The sequence below is a fragment of the Cynocephalus volans genome, chromosome 4 (assembly GCF_027409185.1).
Source record: "Cynocephalus volans isolate mCynVol1 chromosome 4, mCynVol1.pri, whole genome shotgun sequence".
NCBI lineage: Eukaryota > Metazoa > Chordata > Mammalia > Dermoptera > Cynocephalidae > Cynocephalus > Cynocephalus volans.
This window is the reverse complement of record NC_084463.1, coordinates 100,496,244-100,516,806: the sequence shown is the minus strand read 5'-3', so window position 1 is coordinate 100,516,806 and position 20,563 is coordinate 100,496,244. Positions and strand designations below refer to the sequence as shown.

General features: G+C 37.1%; 1 protein-coding gene across 6 annotated transcripts in view; it reads right to left on the bottom strand.

The window, feature by feature from the left end:
• Positions 1-20,563, bottom strand: part of C2CD3 (C2 domain containing 3 centriole elongation regulator) — a 126,708-nt gene that overhangs the window by 55,627 nt on the left and 50,518 nt on the right. For 5 of the 6 annotated variants that reach the window (XM_063093787.1, XM_063093789.1, XM_063093792.1 and 2 more), the window contains 8 exons: positions 19,205-19,327; positions 15,795-16,280; positions 13,162-13,313; positions 10,400-10,646; positions 7,996-8,176; positions 6,350-6,533; positions 5,046-5,218; positions 3,816-3,939 (listed from right to left, as the gene is read on the bottom strand). In XM_063093787.1, coding sequence (XP_062949857.1) covers positions 3,816-3,939; positions 5,046-5,218; positions 6,350-6,533; positions 7,996-8,176; positions 10,400-10,646; positions 13,162-13,313; positions 15,795-16,280; positions 19,205-19,327 — 1,670 coding nt within the window. The remainder of the gene's footprint in view (positions 1-3,815; positions 3,940-5,045; positions 5,219-6,349; positions 6,534-7,995; positions 8,177-10,399; positions 10,647-13,161; positions 13,314-15,794; positions 16,281-19,204; positions 19,328-20,563) is intronic. The other variant, XM_063093793.1, reaches the window with a different exon arrangement.

Sequence of the window (20,563 nt, the reverse complement as noted above, 5' to 3'; positions counted from 1 at the left end):
CAAACTCACTGCCAATATCACCCTGAATGAGGAAAAGCTAAAAGCTTTTCCCTTAACAATGGGGACAAGACAAGGATGCCCACTCTTACCACTCCCATTTAACATAGTATTAGAAGTACTAGCCAGAGCAAGAGAAAGAAATAAAGGGCAACCACATTGGAAAAGATACAGTCAAATTGTCCCTGTTTGCAGATGACATGATAATATATATATAGAAAAGCCTAAAGACTCTACCAGAAAACTTTTAGAGCTGATAAATTATTTCAGTGAGGTTGCAGAATACGAAATCAACATGCAAAAATCAGCAGTGCTTTGATACTCCAACAACTAACTAGCAGAAAAAAGAAATCAAGAAAACTAGACCATTTACAATAGTCATCAAAAAAAATAAGATTACTAAGTATAAATTTAACCTAGGACATGAAAGATCTCTATGAGAACTGCAAATCACTGTTGAAAGAAATTAAAGAGGACACAGAAAGATGGAAAGATAATCCATGCTCTAGGATTGGAAGAATTAACACTGTGAAAATGTCTATACCACCTAAGGCAATCTACAGATTCAATGCAATCCCCATCAAAATAGCAATGACATTCTTCACAGAAACAGAAAACATTCATATGAAACAACAAAAGACCTCAAATAGCCAAATCAATCCTGAGCAAAAAAAATAAAGCCAGAGTCATAACACTACCTGACTTCAAATTATACTACAAAGCCACAGCAACCAAAACAACATGGTACTGGCATAAAAACAGATACTCAGACCAATGGAACCAAATAGAGAACCCAGAAATTAACCCACATACTTACAGCCAACTGATCTTTGACAAAGGCACTAAGAATGTTCATTGGGGAAAAGACTGCCTCTTCAATAATAGATGGTGCTGGAAAAACCAGACATCCATATGTGGAAAAATAAAAACTAGACTCGTACCTGTCACCATATACCAAAATCAACTAAAATGGATTAAAGATTTAAATATAAGACCTGAAACTATAAAACTCCTAAAAGAAAACACTGGGGAAACACTTTGGGAAGTAGGACTGGGCAAAGACTTTCTGAATATGACCCCAAAGGCACAGGCAGCAAAAGAAAATAAACAAATGGGATTAGATCAAACTAAAAAGCTTCTGCACAACGAAAGAAACAATTAACAGAGAGAAAAGACAGTCTACAGAGTGGAAGAGAATACTTGCAAACTATTCTTCTGACAAAGGATTAATATCCAGAATATACAAGGAACTTGAACAATAGTAAAACAAATCAAAACAAAACAAAATCCAATTACAAAATGGGCAAAGGAGTTGAATAAGTATTTCTCAAAGCAAGATATACAAATGGCCAACAGACACATGAAAAAAATGTTCAACATCATTCAGCATTAGGGAAATGCGAATCAAAGCCACAATGAGATATTATCTCATCCCAGTTACATTGGCCATTACCAAAAAGATAGAGAATAACACGCTGGTGAGGATGCAGAGAAAGGGGTGGGACTGTAAATTAGTTTAGCCATTATGGAAAACAGTATGGAGGCTCCTCAAACAACTACAGATAGAAGTACCATAGGATCCAGCAATCCTACTGCTGGGTATATACCCAAAGGAATGGAAATCATCATGTTGAAGGGACTCTGGCACTCTCATGTTTATCGTAGTTCTATTTGCAACAGACAAGATTTGGAACCAACCTAAATGTCCATCAACAGACGACTGGATAAGGAAAGTGTGGTATATTTACACAATGGAATACTACTCTGCCATAAGAAAGAATGAAATTCTGCCATTTGCAGCAACATTGATGAACTTAGAGAAAATTATGTTAAGTGAAATAAGCCAGGCACAAAAAGAAAATTACTGCATGTCCTCACTGACAAGTGGGAGCTAAAAACAAACAAACAAACAAACAGAAAAACCTAAAAAAAGAAAAAAAGAAAGCCACAACAATCAAAATAATATGTTGAACTTTCAAAAGGAGAGAACAGAACTGAGGTTATCAGAGCTGGGAAGGTCAGGGGAAAGGGGAGTAGGAAGGAAGTGTTAAAGGGCCACAAAAAACGATTACATTGTATAATGTTGAACATACTAATTGTCCTGATTTGAGCATCCCATATTGTACACAGTTAATATTCAACTCTGTACCCCACAGATATGTACAATCAACTATGATTCAATTAAAAAAAAAAAAGAGTGTGTACAGCAAAGGAGGTTCATAGGATAAACAGGGCACAGGAAGAAAATATTAAAACTTCTATATTTGTCGTCTCTTATATTAAAATTTTTCCATTCAATGGCATATTTTATAATGCATTTAATATATTAGTATATAATAATATATGAAGTTAATTTATATATGAATAAGTATACACATATTTGGAAGGTATGCTAAAAATTTTTTTATGAATAGGAATGCATAATGAAAATTAGGAGAGAACTGCTACGGGCATTGGGAAACTATCAATAGTTTTAATTGGAGGAAATGACATTATTAAAAAACTGCCCTGATATCATTTTTACTAACACTAAGATGTTCTCAGGAAGTTATCGAAAAAGTCTATTTGGAGAATTTGGTGAGGAACCATATTAAGTAGACCGTACATTTTATCACGCTAAGTCAGATTTCACACGGGCAGTAATTCAATTACTTATTTAGAGACCATAAAGTTAAAGGCAAACAATCTCACTCTCAGTTATAACAAGGGAAAAGTTAAGGAGTCTGTTTCTTTCTTGAATTCATGTCCAAAGTAAGCCAGTCTTAAGCAGGAGCCTGACCTAGTTCTCTTTCTTACTGGGCATCTGTTATGTGCTAAAACTATGTATGCTATGTGATGAGGGCACAGAGAGGAATTCAGGCAGTATCTCTGATTTAAGGAATCACAGCCTTGTGGTGGAAAATGCAGGTATGCCAATAATTGAAGCAGAATAATATGTGTTACAATCAAGGTGCTACAGACAAAGAAAAAGCACCAACTCTGCCTACATACAGGAAGAGATAAAGGAAGGCTGCGAAGTCCTGAAGGAAAATAAGAGTTTGTTAAGTACCCAAAAAGAGGAAGAACATTCAAGACAGAAAGAAGTATGAACAAAGATCTGAGGAGGTAAGGGAGAGGGCCATGATTTTTTTCCTACAGAAACAGTGTTGCCAGCAGAGAAAACAGTAAGACAGAGGCCCTTAGCCAAAAATGTGCTTGGTGTGTTCAGAAGCGACAAGAAGGCTGGTGAGTTGCTGCAGGGGAGTAAGCAGAGGGGAGAATAGCAAGAGGAGAAGATGTCGTAAAGATAACAGGGGGTGAGAGCATGTGGTGTCTTATAGCCTTTTTAAGGACTCTGGCTTTTACCTTGAAGGAGATGGAAAGTCACTGGTGAGTTTTAAGTACATACATGGCAAGATCTCACTTAAAATTTCATAAGATCATTGGCTACTATGTTGAGAACAGACTGAAGGGGAACAAGCTGGAAAAAGAGGGGGTAGTACTAGGAGACAAATGCATGAACATGAGATTATAGAGGAGCTGCAGTGACTGGATATGGTTTGGGGGTGTAAGATATGACCATGGTATTAAGTGGTTAAGGAAGAGGATAAAATTGTGGACAGGGCGGTCAAGGAACTAAGTTGCTAATAACAGTTAAAATAGCAAAGTTTGCAAGTGATTTACTCACTTATATTCTGAAATTCTTTCTTAATAGAAAAAGAAGAGTTGTGATTAGTGAACTAGAAATTGTACACAAAAAGTTTTGCATAAATAAGCATCATATTGTGGGAAGTACAGTGGAAAAAGGTTTGAGAATTGCTTTTCTAAGGTGGACTTACTTGGCTGCTGCTTGCAAACCACAGGCTCTGATAATCTGGACTGAGATAGAGACAGCTCGGGCAGCAAGAACTCCCTCTGCTGTTCTTGGACAACGCCTGTACTTTAGGCCCACATCCAGTAAACCTGAAGAATGAGAACAAAGGAAGAATGATAAAAAGGCTGGTTGAAAGAATCTCTGTTCTACCAAACCACAATGTCCTGGTCAGGAAGGAAGAAGACAAACTACTACAATCATAATGAACAATAAGGGGCCTTAGGAGTGAAAGAATCTGTCCTTGGTCAGAATCACATTAATTACTGTATTTTAGAGTTAATAAAGGCATGCCAGGTTATTATTTCACTTCACATCCAAGAAACTATGGCTTAGAGACTCAAGTGCTTGCCAATATCACACAACTATCAAAGGAAGAACTTAATTCCAGATTTTTTTTAACCCCCAGCTGTGTTCACAGAACTGAGACGGACTCTAGATTTTCTTCTTTTCTAAACTTTTAAAAGATTCTCACACTTAACATACTCCTTTTACCCTCCTACCACTACCACATAAACTGCCCTTCGCTTGCCACCTTTTTATTAAAATTCCACCATCCTACTGTCACCTATCAGGGAAGGCTTTAAGGAAGAACAGAACAAGCTGATCAGTGAGTGTCAGGAGAAACAACTCAGTCTTAATTATGGCAAGATAAAACCTTTTGTTTTGGCCGATACTCTTTAGCAAGTATGCACAGCAACTTGATTTAGGAGGTTTATCCTGGTTATCTGATGATAAGCTTGGAGGGTAGGTCATCCTGCTGGAACCATCAGGATGTAATACCATTCAAAACTCCAAATTCTAATTAATCCCTTGCAAATCTAAATCCTAACTTCCTCCTCCCTTACAGTGAATTCCCAGTTCAAGCTAACTATATTCCATCAACCCCACATCTGTTCATGTTGCCTTGGAATCATAATTCTGAGTGCACATATTTAGTACTCAGAATTTATGCCATGAGGACTTATTAAATATTTGCAACTTTTATAGAGTCCGTGGACCTATGAATTTTCTAGAATTGTATGCAATTTGCAGTGTATATTCTACACTCATTTCTGTAAGAGAGGTGCCTCATAATTTTCATCAGATCCTCAAAAGGGTAAGTACATCAAAATGTGAAAAATGGCTAATTTAGAGAGAAAAGGGATATTCTGGTATATTGATTTTGAAAGAGAAAGACAAACTAGTCTTTAATTACTTGATGATTGGTTCCTCAATTCTTTCCTGTTCTCAATCCTGGGAGTTAAAGGGAGATTAAAGGTCTGTATTCCCATATCTTCATGGTGCTGCATGGTTACCATGGCACAGATCCTTGATAACGGCAAGGTTCCTTTGGCGACCATCTGGTCTCTCACATTAGGATAATAGTATCTGTAAACCACAAAAGCAGGACCTGTCAGTTTTAAGAATTAGGTAGATGAATGATTCAGTCTGCCTGAGGGATCAGCTTTTAGTAGTTATCTTTGGAGCTGATTGTTTTATACTGATGGTATACAGCTGCGTTTGTGACTGGCTGGATTTACTACGCATTACATGCAGGAGGAACCCCATAAGTTATATTGTGAGTTCAGGACAAAACCCAGCTTCCCACAGGCTTTTTGTTTGAGGTAACTGCATATGCCTTGGACCTCTGGGAGTAGCCACTTCTGAAAGCTTCCATCCTGTAGCAGCAAAGTGGTTTTAAGTAGAGCAGTCCCAATCTCTTCTATAGCTCACCCTTGTCTTCAGGCCTAGGCCCTTCTAGTTTGGAGGGGTAATGAGGATCTGTCAGTATCTAGTCTATATCCTTCTCATGTCAAAACAATCCATTCTTAGATCACAAAGTTGTAAATCAAACCTAGGTGGTTTTAAAAATATGTTTTGCACTTGATTTTCACCGGATCGTATTTACAAAAAACTTCTGACACATGCATGGTACTCTTTTTCTAGTTCTGTTCCTGGTGCTGTTTCCTCTCCTTTCATATTTGTACTCTCTTAGTCATTTTAGTTGGTTTCTTGGGGATATGGATGCCAGTGGGCAGACTGAACATCTGTATTCATGCCAGTATTTATCCTGGAAATTTACTACCAATGTCTGTAACATTGAGTGGATTTATATTTTACAAAGGCTACTCTTCTGGTGGTGGGAAGAACAGATTACATGAAATAAGTTTAGAAGTGGGGAGACCAGTTAGGAGGCTATCACAGTAATTTAGGCATGATATGATAAGGGCATGAACTAAATAAGGTAGTAAGAGAAGCACAAAAATGGTGATAGGACTTCATTTTCAATATAAGTAGCAGTTAAAAGTATGAGACACAATTGCTCCCAAGATCCTAATAATTTAGCAAGAATTCAGTAAAAACCAGACAAGAGTCACTGTCAAATCCAAATAATGTGGAACAGGGCAAAGGGGCTGCTTAGCTTTCTTACAAAAATTTAACCTAGGCTGGTTAAGGATAGGATGCTTTATGATTGTGCACTTTCTTCCAAGGCACAGGATTGGGTTCTTCATACTGTACCTGCACCAGATTTCAAACTGGACCCCACCTCCAGGCACAAGCCCCTGTGCAGAAAAGACACTTAGTAGGAGCCGCTGCACTGGAACTTCAGTTGGCAACAGGAGAGAGTGATGGTGCTCACTATTAAAGATGGGATCTGGAACACAGAGTGTGGTTGCAGTTCTGAAGGGTTTCAGAGTGATTCCTATGGAAAAGAAAAGCAAATTAGAATAACTCAGCATATCACTTAAGTGTTTTATATGTGATAGGACAGTACTTTAATATACAGTATTCTATTTTATTCTTACAATATTCCTATAAGGAAAACAAAGCAGGTATTATTACTCCTACTTTATAGATGAGTGTAATGGACACCTTGAGGTCACAGTTAACCCAAAGGTCTTAGAACTAGTAGGTCACATACCTGGAACCAGAACCTATATCTTTTGACTACCAAGGTCCAGTTCCCTAAGATCCCATGATAGTACAGTAGAGATTCCTTTGCTGGTGGACAATGCATGAGGGTTCCCATTTCACCACACTGTCACCAACCCTTGTTAGTTCTCTTTATCAGCACCACACTCTCCCGAGTGAGCCATGGGCTAGCCCCATTGTTAGTCCTTTTTTAAAAAAAATTATAGCCATCTCAGTGGGTGTGAAGTAGTATCTCATGGTGGTTTTAACTTGTATTTCTCAAATGACTAATGATGCTCAGTACCTTTCCATATGCTTATTACCATTTATATATCTTTGGAGAAATGTCTACTCAGATCCTTTACCCATTTTTTAATTAGTTTTTTATTATTGATTTGTAAGAGTTCTTTGTATATTTTGTACACAAGTCCCTTATTTGAACCCCTTATTTATAATGGCAGCACTTTGGCAGTCATTCTTGGACTTGTGCAGAATGGCAAAAAATTGAGTTGCCCAATCTGCTTGCTTCCAGCTTAGATTGAACAAGGTGAGGCCCTCTTGTTTCAGCTCTCAGAGATGATTAGAAGAGGGAGATAGTAGGGAGCAGTGCAGTGTAGTGCAGGAAACTCCAGTTCTGGGTCCAGTTGGACAGGGTTTGAATCCTGACCTCGGCACTTATTAGTGAGGTGGTCCCAGACAAGTCAGTTAATGCTTCCAAACCTTGTTTTCTCTTTTGTAAAATAAAGAAAATAGAATCTACCAGGATAAGTTGTTTGTAGGATTTAAGATTATGATCCATGTGAGCAATGTACATTTATGTGTACGTATTTTTCTTAGAAGCAGTGGTTCAGTAGTCTCTAATTAAGTGTTCACAGAGACTTTAGGAATATAACTCTTGAACATAACTACCACAAATAATGAGAATCAAGTGTATGTGTACAGATGAGATGAGTCAGTAGGCTTGTAAATGATATGAGACAAAACGTAAATTAGTAGGTCTAGGTAAAGGGTATACAGAAGTTCCTTGCACTATTTTTACAACTTTTTCATAAATTTGAAATCATATCAAAATTAAATGTTACAAAAAGCAGTTTATAAAAAGAAACAAAAACTTAGTCTATCTCCTATTTTACTGCCCAGTTAAGACTAGAAACATTCAACAATGCAAAATTCAATCAGGAAAAAAAAAAATTCCTAAGTGTATTCAATAAAGAATCATATAAGAATGAGATGGCCTAATCTCCCAAACCTACCATTTTCAAGGAACTCAGGTCCTTTTAGAACACTGGATTGTGAGTCTTGAACTGGAAAGTAGTACTGGACATAACAATCTGCTTCTCCCCAGACTGTTGCCTGAAGAGGGGCTAGCCCTTTAACCATTTCTATGTGGAACTCAAAGTGGTGCTCCATCAATCCATTTACTTGGTCCTCTGCCTATTAAATGAAACAGAAACACTGGTGAGCTTTAAGGAGTAACTTGCTTAGAATATGCCTGCTTCTCTAGGAAATCTAAGCACAGATGAGGAAATAAATGTAATTAGCTAATACTAAAACAGATACTTAATTTTCATTGTGTATAACTCTCACAACTGGTTACTGTAATCAGACCAAGCAGGATTTACTCTAGACCATGAGACTGGGTTAATATAAGGAAATCCACAAATATAATTCAGTGCATTAATGGAACAAAGGGAAAAAACCTCCATAACTATGTCAATAAATGCTAAAAAGGCATTTGATAAAATTCAACATTTGTTCCTAATAAAAGCTCTTAGTACACTAAAAACAGAAGGTTAGTTACATAATTGGAAAAAGAATACATATTAGAATCAAACAGGTATTAACTTACGATGACTTTTTCAAAGATGTTGAGGATAATACCAGGACTGTAAAATAATGGGTAAGGACTACTTGGGCAGGTAGTGAATACACTGTTATAAATGTACTGCTACTAATAACAATTAATTAATATTCACTGAGTATTTACTGTGAGCCAGGTACTATATTAAACACTTCACTTGTATTAGCTAATTTAACACGCACAGCTAAGAACAGTGGAATCAAGGTTTAGAATTAGGGCTGGGCCCGTGGCGCACTTGGTAGAGTGCTGCGCTGGGAGCGCGGCGACGCCGCCGCGGGTTCGGATCCTATATAGGAATGACCCGTGCACTCCCTGGCTGAGTGCCGGTCACGAAAAAACGACAAAAAAAAAAAAAAAAAAAAAAGGTTTAGAATCAGGTAGTCTGATGCCAGAGCCAGTCTTCCTTACATCTATTCTATACAGCTTCAGTAGACATTTGACAACTGATTATTAGGAATATTCAAAGGTGGAATTCAGGATTCAGATAAGAGTGAGACTGTATAATTCTACATGTTTTAACATTCTAACTACTAATCCAATAAATCTGGAACAAAGATTGCATTAGGTCTTAACTTTGAAATCTAAAAACATATTTTAGGAATATCTGCTCAAAAACTTTCTTTAGTGAAATAGAAAACTTGCAATTTGATTCTTTGGAGCAAAAAGATTGGGAAAAAACCTCTCAGATTCACAGCTGTTTAATTTCACCATACAGTGTTACAGCAATTTAATAATTCAGTTGTAAAGATGGTGAACAGGATGAGAGACATGAGTATAGGAGGAAAAACAATTGTATTTGTAGTTGTTTAACCTCACAGACAAACGTTTCAAGGACTTCCTCTGTGCTTATAGTGAGAAACATTTTCTAGCTTATAGTACAGAGTTTAAGAAAATCTGAGTCTATACTGCAAAGTGAGGGCCATATATCTCTTAAATAAACTTGGGAATATTAAAGGTGATTTTTCTTTCTGTGTGCTTTTATGTAATTTTCCATTATGACATACTTAAATGGTGTGTAGACTGAGATTTGGCTCCACTCGTAAAGACAACAAATTTAATATACAGTAAGACATGATACAGTGGAATGAAGACTGGATTTAGAATCAGAAGACTTATGTCTGAACCCCAATTCTCCCATTCTTATTTATGTGACCCTGGACGAGTAACCAACCCCTTTAATTCTCTGTTTCATTACCAAAAAAGAGAACCACAATGACCCACTTCATGCAGTTGTTACAGAAATAAACATGACAAAGTATGTCAATGTGCTTTCTCAATTGTAGTGCACTGTACAAAAAAGTTACTTTTAGGTTGCTAATAGAAAAGCAAAGCACTTCACTATAATTTTCCAACATGGACTTAGCCAAGAGAGTAAGATTTTGCTGGCTTACTTTTGGGATCTCTCCCCATCCCCAATTTTTAAAAGGCAATTAAGTTCGTAAATTAGAGGATTAAAATCTGGTTGTCCAATTAGATTTTCTTTATAAATTCAGGGAGGTCAGAGGGACACAGAGATCCATTTAAACCATAACAGAAAAATCCAATGATTCTTTTGATTTATAGCAAGCACTAGTGTGCAAGTTATTTCTTTTGTTGAGCCTTTCATTACTGAAATAAGGATTTTTATTTTTTTGGTGGCTGGCCAGTACTGGGATCTGAACTCCTGACCTTGGTATTACGACACCAAGCTCTAACCAGCCAACCCTGAAATAAGGATTTGGGGCAATGGTTTCACTAAAATATGCAAGAGAAAATGAGATTATGGTTTTCTGTGAACTACAGTGTTTAGTCACTACCATAGCAACAGATGCTACAGATGGCTGGTCCAGGAAATGGGCTGGCCTAGGGCTGAAGGCAGGGAGTGTTCTTTCTTCATTCTTTAATCTTTGTAGTGCCATTATTTGATATGAAGAACCCATAGCTAAAAAGACACGAAGACTGCCATTTTGGTGGCCCGAGAACACATCAATCACAGGCATGTAGCTGTCGACAGCAACAACTGGGTACTGGGCATCAAGCAGCAGGCGAGAAATCTTGGGATCTCTAGAGGGGCAGAAATTGTGAAAGAGCAAATAACCATGATCAATCATGTCACAGAGTTGCTTCATTTCTTACTTGGCTTATTTTCTCAGTTTGTTAAAAATGGATCTACAACTAATAGTGGTTTTCAAAAATGTGTGATTCTGTCAGTAACCAATCAAATAAAAATTACCAGGAAGATAAGTTCAAACGTAGCAATTTGAGGGTTGGGGATGTGTCTGATGTATCTCTACATCATTATGGCCCCAAGCCCAGTGTCTGTGATCTGAGAAGTATCTCAGTGGAGTCTTGCTGAACTGCATTATTTTATAGGGAGGTAGTATGGTCAGCTAGGAAGAGTGTGGACTTTGAAGTCTGGCAGATAAGATTTGGATAATATTACCAATAATATCTGCCATGTACTGAGTGCTTACTGTGTGATAGGTACTTTATAGTGTTTCTAATCCCTCTAACATTGTAAAGGTTAATATTATCCACTATTAACAGAAATGAGAAAAGGTAAATTAAGGATACACGACTAGGAGGAGGTTGAGCTGGGATTCAAGCTTTGATCCATGATTCATTATACCATGCTAAATCTTAGCTCTGCCATTTACTTGCTGTGTGACTTAAGCAATCAATTTAACATTTCTAAGTCTGTTTCCTCATTTGTAAAATACAGGTAATAAAAATTCTATCACAGGATAGACTGTTAGGACTAAACTGAGATAAAAAATATAAAATACCAAGTATGGTGCTGGGTAAATGGTATAAGCACTATACCAACTTTAATGCTTGGTACATGGTAAGTGCTCAGTAGTTGGTAGCTACTACTGTTTTATGCTCCCTCAGCAAAGAATGGGATCTAATGAAATGAGAAGGGAAGCGGAACACTAGACCAGACTAATATCACAACTTAAAAAAAGGGGGAAAGCTAAAGCCTACAGTGGACAGTGGCATCCATTATTCCAGCAGTACTCCTCAGCCTGGCCATCCTTTCCAATGTTACCATGATAAAGACTTAACTATTCACACAATGCATACCTGTGAATTTTTTCACTGACCCTCACAATTGCTCCACATGAGAGATAGGGGATCTATTATCATCCTCATTTTACAGACGAGGAAAAGAAAGCCAAAGAAGTTATGTGACTTCTTCAAGTCACAGGACAAATTTCCTCATTAGTAAAATGGGGACAGTGGTAATACTTCATGGGGTTATAGGAAGGCTCAAATGAGATAATGTCCACAAAAGAGCTCTTTGTAAAATGTAAAACACAACATTTAAAACACAGAGCTATGGAGGTATGTGAACTGTCTGTACTTTCTCCTCAATTTTTCTGTAAACCTAAAGCTGGTATAAAAATAAAGTCATAAAACAAAAAAAGGAGAGCAAGTGAAGAGGTTAGCTCTGTCTTACTTCCAGGGGGCTGGCCAGTTAGCTGAGTTGGTTAGAATGCAGCTTTATAAGGGCCGGCCTGTGGCTGACTTGGGAGAGTGTGGTGCTGATAACACCAAGGCCACGGATTTGGATCGCTATATAGGGATGGCCGGTTGCTCACTTGGGAGAGAGTGGTGCGGGCCGGCCTGTGGCTGACTTGGGAGAGTGTGGTGCTGATAACACCAAGGCCACGGATTTGGATCGCTATATAGGGATGGCCGGTTGCTCACTTGGGAGAGAGTGGTGCTGACAACACCAAGTAAAGGGTTAAGATCCCCTTACTGGTCATCTTTATAAAAAAAAAAAAAGAATGCAGCCTTATAACACCAAAGTCACGGGTTTGGGATCCCTGTACTGACCAGCTGCCAAAATAAATAAATAAAGTCTATTACTTAAAAAAAAAAACAAAACCCAAACAAACCACAGAACCATGAACAGGGTGCTAAGAAAGAGTTCAGTTCCAAAATAATGAAAAATTAGCACCTTGAATCAAAACAAAAAATGAACTGCCTGTACTGAGGACAGAAATAACCTTCAGAGAAATCAATACCCCATCAAGGTGTTAAAGTAAGGTATAATAATCAAATCTGAAGGTCTAAAACACAATATTCATTAAAGAAATCTTGCAAAGGGCTGATGTGAACAATACTGACGTTTTTGTGACTGAGAGGTAGTTTTGTGAGGTTGTAACTTTTGTCAGTAGAGCTTTTTGGTGAAGAGAGTGGACTCTAGAGCCAGACTATCCAGGTTCTAACCCTGGTTCCACTCTTATGATATATGTGACAAGTAATTTAACTTCTCTGAGTCTCTATTAACTCATCTGTACAATAGGGGAAATAAAAGTACCTACTTCAGGGGTTGTTATGAAGATTAAATGGCTTTATGTATGTAGGTTCTCAGCATAGTGCCTGAAACATGGTAAGCAGCATCTGCAAGACTGCTTGAAAACAGGAGAAAGAGCAGCAACTCTGGCGAAACTGAGAAAAGTCCACCAAGGGAATATTGAGCTATTCATGTTTCCAAACCACAAGAATTCCTCCTCAATCCATACAAAGTTATAGACAGAAAATAAAGTATACTCCAAAAGATCATATTTACTTGAATGACATGTAAAACTGATGGAGGGGGAGTTTCACTAGCCCGAGCAGCTTGTCCTGTCCTGGACTCCGCACCTTGTTCCAAGTTTCAATTACCATCACATTGTTCTTAAGCCTTTCCAGGTATTTGGAAGACAGAGAAACAGGAATCACCTGGGGGAGAAGAACAATGAAAAACAAAACCCACACCTGAGACAAAGGATTAATTTATACTTTTATTTAACAAGCATTTACTGAAAGCCTACTTTGTGCCAGGCACAGTGTTAGGAGCTGAAGACATTAAAATAAAATGCACTCTACATCCTCAAAAGAAGCAGCAGTCTGCTGTTAGAGACTAACACATAAAGGCCAGAAACAAAATAGTACGAGTTGTCTAACAACAAAGCTCATATAGATAGGGCTTTGGGGAAACAGAAAAGGTTGTCAGACATGTCAAGCATGGTGCCTGCCAAACTCATCCAGCCCTTTCTAAGGCCAAGTGACCCATTTGTAAACCCTGCTGTGAGAAAGATGTTTTTGAAACAGGATGGCTAATGACTGGAGGAGGGTTGAGCACTTTATCAAAAGGCAGCTAATCTACTGGCTGGATAGTGTTTAATGAAATGGTCTAATGCAAAAAGCCCAACAGGTGTCATGGTATATAGCAAGACCAACTGTTCATCTGGATTTTCAGTGTAAAATTAGGTACTCCTTAATTGGTCAGGTGGTGTTTGAAAGAAAAAACACTAGTTACAAAGAGAAGCAGAAGTCTAGAGACCAGAATAGCTCCACCAAATTAATGGTAGAATCAAGGGCCCACCAATTTGAAGGAACCTAAGCTGTAGTAACAAATGCAACAGTAGAGGGGAGATAAACCCCAGTGATGAAACCAACAGAAAACATGAGGGGCAAAAAGAGTGAAACCAAAAGTAATATAAGGCATGATGAGAGGAAGACACCAGAAGAACATAAAAGCAGAGCAGAGCTACTTTTGTATCCACCTAAGAAACTCTAATTACACAAGGTACGCTGAATATATCTCTGTTCCTTGAAATAAAAAAAAGTAAGACTAACATAGCAACTTAACCTCCAAATAAGGAGGTTTCTTACAGAGCTTCTGGGAGGAAGTATTCCTAAATCATAAGGATGAACAGGAGTTAACTAGTACAAAAAGCTCTGCCTAACAGGTGAAGGCTGAAAAGGAAATTCAAGGTAAAAGGAGCAACACATGTAAAGACCAAGAGGTAGGAGAAGGGAATTTTCAGGAAACTCCAAGTAGCTCAGTACAGATAGACTATCTAGAGTGAAGGGAAGAATGGCAGAAGATGAGACTGGAGAAGTATATATAGACAATTCTTAAAGAGTCTTGCAGTCCACATTGAGGATTTATATTCTATCCTGAAGGCTATGAGGAATCACTTGAAAGGTTTTAAGCAGGGGAGTAAAATGTCCAGGTTAGTGTTTTAGAAAGATCATTCCTATAGGTGCATAGAGGGAGGAACGAACAGGGAGAGACCAGAAACAGGTAGACCAGTCTGAAGGCTGTTTGGAATGAAGATGAGAATCTGAAGGGAAGCAGTGGCAATGGAGTGCAAGTAAGGGGATGTATTCCAGAGATAATTAAGCTTTCAGCATCTATTGGACTTGGTGAATAATTACATAAGAGTCAAGAATGACTTTCAGGTTCTGCTTAAGTTTCTAAGTATATTATAATGTGAATTAGGGTAGACAAAAAGAGGAAGAACAAATTTGGAAGGAATAATAAATTTTGACTTGGACATATTTGAATTCCTTCTTTCATTTACACATCTTTATTGAATACCTGGTACATGCCAGACAGTACGTTAGGTGCCAAATGTAACGTACTTTTAAGACAACCAGGTGATGATGAACAGCAGGCAGTTAGACACAGAGATCTGAAACTAGAAGGAAATGTTGACATATAGAAGTGTAGATTTTGGAAGTTATCTTCATAAAAATAACAGGTAAAGCTGTGGGAACAGATGTGATGACCACAGGGAAAAGAGGGTTGATTTGGAAGAGTACCAGCAATAGAGTAACAAATGGGAGCACCAACAATTAAAGGTAAGAGAAAGTTAGAAGTACTGACCACCACCCTTTTCATACTTTTCCTCTTGGCCCAATGACTGAAAAGAACAGCTGTTGAGTCAGGAAGAAAATAACAGAGTGGAGTTACAAAAACCAAGATAGAAAACAATTTAAGCAACAGCACCAAATTCTACAGAGAGATCAAGTAAGATGAATATTGAGGTAAGTGGAAGAATAAATGAGAGAAATATATAAATAAAATAATAAAGAAGAAGAAATCAGACAGGAAAGATGGGTGAGTTTCTAGAGGAAGTCCTAGAGGAAGCTCAAAGTTATAGAATCCATAACTCAGGCAAAAGAAATAGTGGAAAACCATGTGAACTGAGACAGAACAAAGAAATAAAGACAGAAAAAGTTACAAAATGTTGGCAATGTCTTTTCCTCTTCCTATCCAAAAGTGGGAATGGACCTATACCTCAGGTAATTACAAAGATCCTTTCCAGTCTGAACATTTTAGATTTCTTTTAGAATGGAATTAAGATTTTGGAAATATATTTGTCTCCCAAGTCCATGCACCACTAATGGATATAGAATGTACAAAGTTACCTGAGAAAAGTTAAAGACTGGTTGTGTTGTCCCCCATGCGATGACAGATCTGGTAACTTCCTCTGTGCTGAAGAATTTGCAATTCAAATAAACATTGCATGGTGGTTGTTTCTCGGATTCTCCAGTAATGAAATCTTTCCCATCTGGTACCATTAACAGCATATGCAACAGCAAAGCACTGTCTTTTGTTGACCCAAATGTCTGATTTACTAAATTGTGGGATGCTGGCATAACCATGTAGGTTGAAGGATTTGGGCTTGGTGACTTTGGGTTGGAAAGCACCAAATTCTGTGCTGTCTCTGCAGATTCCTCATGAATTTCATTTAGGTTTTGTGGATTTTTGGTACAGATAGTATCTTGGCTAGGTTCTGGTACTATCTTATCTGGATTTGCAGGAGCACAAAGTGGGATATGTTGGGTGCTGCTACTTAACTTAGTATTGATACCAGTGAAATCTTTGTTATCTATAACAAGCTCCATGGTTACCTGTAAAATACAAAAGGAGAAGAGTGAGTAAGAATGTCCTCTAGAATTAGAATCAAGATTTTGGAGCTGGAAGCAACATTTTATTATTAAGAAATGAATTAACTCATCTTCAAACACCATAATAGTAAGGACACTAACAGACTGCATATACATTAATCTGCCAGACTAAAAAAAGCCAGACATACGATTTATCAATACAAGATGAGCCTGAAACATCATCTTGTGCCAGAAAGTAAAGTGGTGCTCAGAAAAGGATGCAGACATGTTTTAAGAACACAGAATCTGGTTGAAGAGGCTCCCACTGGCTAAATCTAGAATAATTTAAACATCAAAATGAACAACAGTAATGGATTATAACCTATTGAATAACATCAGAGTCTGCGAGTCCATACTGATATAAAATATGGGAAAAGAGACAACTCTTCCATATAGCAGAATGCCAATTAATAAATGCATAGGGAATGGTGAAGTTAGAAATCACAATTTTATAATCATCATAGTAATAAGTGATTCAGATAAACCCCAGTGGAGGGACATTCTATAAGATGGCCTTACTCTTTAAAAAATGAATGCGCTGAAAGATAAGAAAGGGCTGAAAAACTGTTGCAGACTAAAGCGAGATTACTAGATGACAATTAAATGCAATGAATAATCCTGGACCGGAAAAAATTTTGCTATAAAGGAATGTATTGGCACAATTGGTGAAATGTGAGTATAGGCTGTACATAGAATATAGTATCAATGCTAAATTCATTTTTATAACTCTAGAGTATTATGCACAATAATGTCCTTGTTCTTAGTAAATACATGAAATACATACTAAAGAATTTAGGGGGAAAGAGGCATAATATCTGTAACTTACTCTCAAATAGTTTAAGAAAAAATGTGTATGTGTATATACACATATGGGGGAGGAGGAGATGAAGGGATGGAAAAGAGACAGAGAGAGAGAGGAGGCAGACAGACAATTATCAAGCAAATGTGACCAATATTAAGAATTGGTGAATCTGGGTAAAGAGTATGGGAGTTCTTTGTACTACTTTTGCAATTTTCTCTAAGTTTGAAGTTATTTAAAAATAAAAGTTAAAAATGTTAAAAAGTAAGAAAGAAAAAAGTTGTTGGATTAATGATAAATTTAAAGAAGAGAAGTGGTCACTAACTATTAGGAGACTCAATTACTAGGGATAAAGAGTTTTTGCTATTCTTATCTGAAACCCATAGGTGTTACACTGCATAGTTCCTTTGCTTTATCAAAGGCAGCAATTGATCTAGAATAGTGTTTCTCTCAACAGAGCCCGGACTGAAAACAATTTCTAGTCCATCAATTCTATTTATTATTCCTTTCTGCCATTCAAGTACTAACCAGGCCCACCCTTACTTATTTTCCAAGATTAGATGAAATCAGACACATTGGGGGTGATATGGCCATGGATTATTTATTACACATTTCTGATTTTAAACCTTGTAGTCCAGAATGAACCAGGCAAAAAATAAAACTTGGATAGCAGAAGAGTAAGGTGATGTTAACCTTTTAATAATTGTACAAGTCTTTAAAGCTAAATGTTATATTCTAAGATGAGGAAGAGGAGAGAGAAGGCTTCCAAGAACATGAAGCAGCACGAAAACCAAGAACAAAAACATGGAGGCAATGAACCAGCACACCTTAGTGATTCTTTACATAGTTTGATGTGGCTATTGGTAGAGAAGCTGCAAGAGAGATAGCTGAGGTGGTAGCCTAGGGTCATATGGTGAGCCTTGTACTTTATTCCTTTGGGTGATTGGGAGCCATAGGGATGTTTTAGTCATGGCTGTGATGATTTTAAAAACTCACCAGGGGAACACGTATTCCATTTAATGGAATGATGTGTTGCTAGATTCTAGAATTGATAAAGCCAATTGAGATCTTAAAAAAAAAACTAAAGACAAAACTCACCAGGACACTAAGACAAAGCTGTAATGGAGCCACCTAGGAAATCCTCATGCATCTCAATACAAATTCTGCCACCTAAGAAATCCTCATGCATCTCTCTCTCTTTTTTTTTTTAAAAGATGACCGGTAAGGGGATCTTAACCCTTGACTTGGTGTGGTCAGCACCACGAGCGAACCGGCCATCCATATATGGGATCCGAACCCGGGGCCTTGGTGTTATTAGCACCGCACTCTCCCGAGTGAGCCACGGGCCGGCCCCTCATGCATCTCAATACAAGGAAAGAACCCTCTCTCTAATGAATTATACATCAGAATTCATTTCATCAGGCACACACTCAGTTACTTCTCTCCTTGTTCACTGCCACTACTCTAGTCCAAGCCAACATCAATCATCTCTTTTCTGGTCCTATGCAGTGGCCTCCCTATTTTCCCTCTTGCCCCCCTACAGTCTATTCTCCACAAAGTAATCTTTTAAAAATGCAAATCAGATAATGTCACCTCCTGTGCTTGTGTCCTTTCCTTGGCTCTTAGGCTAAAATCTAAACCCTTTACCCTGACCTACAAAGCTCTGAATGATATAGTTCCTACCTGCCTGTTCAACCCTACTTTCTAACATTCTCCCTCTTGTTCACTATTCTGTGGCAACACAACACCAAGTCCATTCCCGCTTTATGGGCTTTGCATGTCTTATTCCCTCTCCCTGGAATGATCTTCCCCGTGCTTTTTACTTTCTCTTCTTCTCATTCTTCAAATCTCACCTTCACGTCACCTCCTTACAGAGATCTTCCCTGACTACCATCTGCTACTTCCTCACAGGTCCTCACTATCACATCATACTGTTTATTTTCTTCACAGTACTTCTGTTGCCCTATTTCAATAGAACATCCACAAGAGCAGAGATTTTGCTTTTCTTGTTTACTGCTACATTCTCAATGCCAGCCAATAATACATGCTTAGTAAATACTTCTGACTTCCTGAATGTGTATCTATGTACCTTGAGGTGGCCAAGGGGAGTCTGACCATTTTCCTGTTGTACTGGAAGTTGGCCACTGAAAGAAAGTAGCTCTGACTGAATGACAGCTCGCAAAGGAAGTGATGCAGATCCAATGACTTCTGGCTGAAGGGAGAAGAAAATAAAAAGTTTAGGTTAAAGAGAAGCCATAGGGGATTTTAAATGAAGTGACAACATATGATGGCTTATAAAAGAACCTGTGATTTATACAGGAAAAAGCTTAATTATTTGACTGAGGCAACTCTAAGTGGAATCCCATTTTCTGTCATACTTCTGTCCCCCTTCTGGGTTTCACCACTTCTCCCTGGAAGATTATAGAGGGTTTCATAAGCCACAAGATGCTGAAAGATTATCTTTTTCTACTGTTAAGAGTTAGTTTTTTACTCAAAATGTTCAACTTCACTATTAAAAATAAAAATTGAAATTGAAATGATACAAATTTTTGCCATTAATATTAGGAAAATTACAAAATTTAATTTGCCTGTGCTATCAAGGCTATGGAGAAACAAGAGGCTGTTATGTGAGTAAAGCAGGGAATATAGACTGGTAACATACTTTCAAACAGAAAATTTGGTAGTAAATATAAAAAGCTTTAAGTATTCTTATTCTTTGGCCCAGTAATTCCGTTTCTGAGAATTTATACTAAATTAATAATAATACATAAAGTTTATACACAAATATATATATGTTAAAAGTAGTTAATAATGAGAAATAAGTAGATGTCCAATAGTCAGAAATTATTAAGCTAATTATAACATATCCATAAAATGGAATAATATGCAGCCATTAAAATGATGTTTACTAAGAGTTTGTAATAATATAAACAATATTTGTTGTAATGTTTGGTAAAAGGCTATTAAATTATATACAAATTTTATAAATATCTATTCAAATATTTATAAAATTATGTGGAAAACATTAAATACATATTTTTGAAGACGAATAAAAACTCTCAAGACAATGTTAAATGAAAAAAAAAGGCAGGATGAAAACTGCATACAAAATTGTACAACATGTTGCACTTCTCTGAAAAAGACAAAGGATATACACTTAAATGTTAATAGTTATTTCTTGATGATAGGATTATAGGTGATTTTTGCCTTTTAAAAAATATTTTTCGAATTTTCTACAAAAAAGTATAATTATAAAAAATTATAAAAAATTATGTTTTTTAATTAGAAAAAAGCCATTAACTAGATATAGGAAAATGATTCAATGTAATTATATTAAAACGTTTATCAAGGCTGTCTTCAAGTTGTCTAAAGGTTGTGGAATTATACAATTTTCTCTTCTTCCTATTTTGTTCTATTTTCAAAAAAAACTTGTATTATTTATATCCTC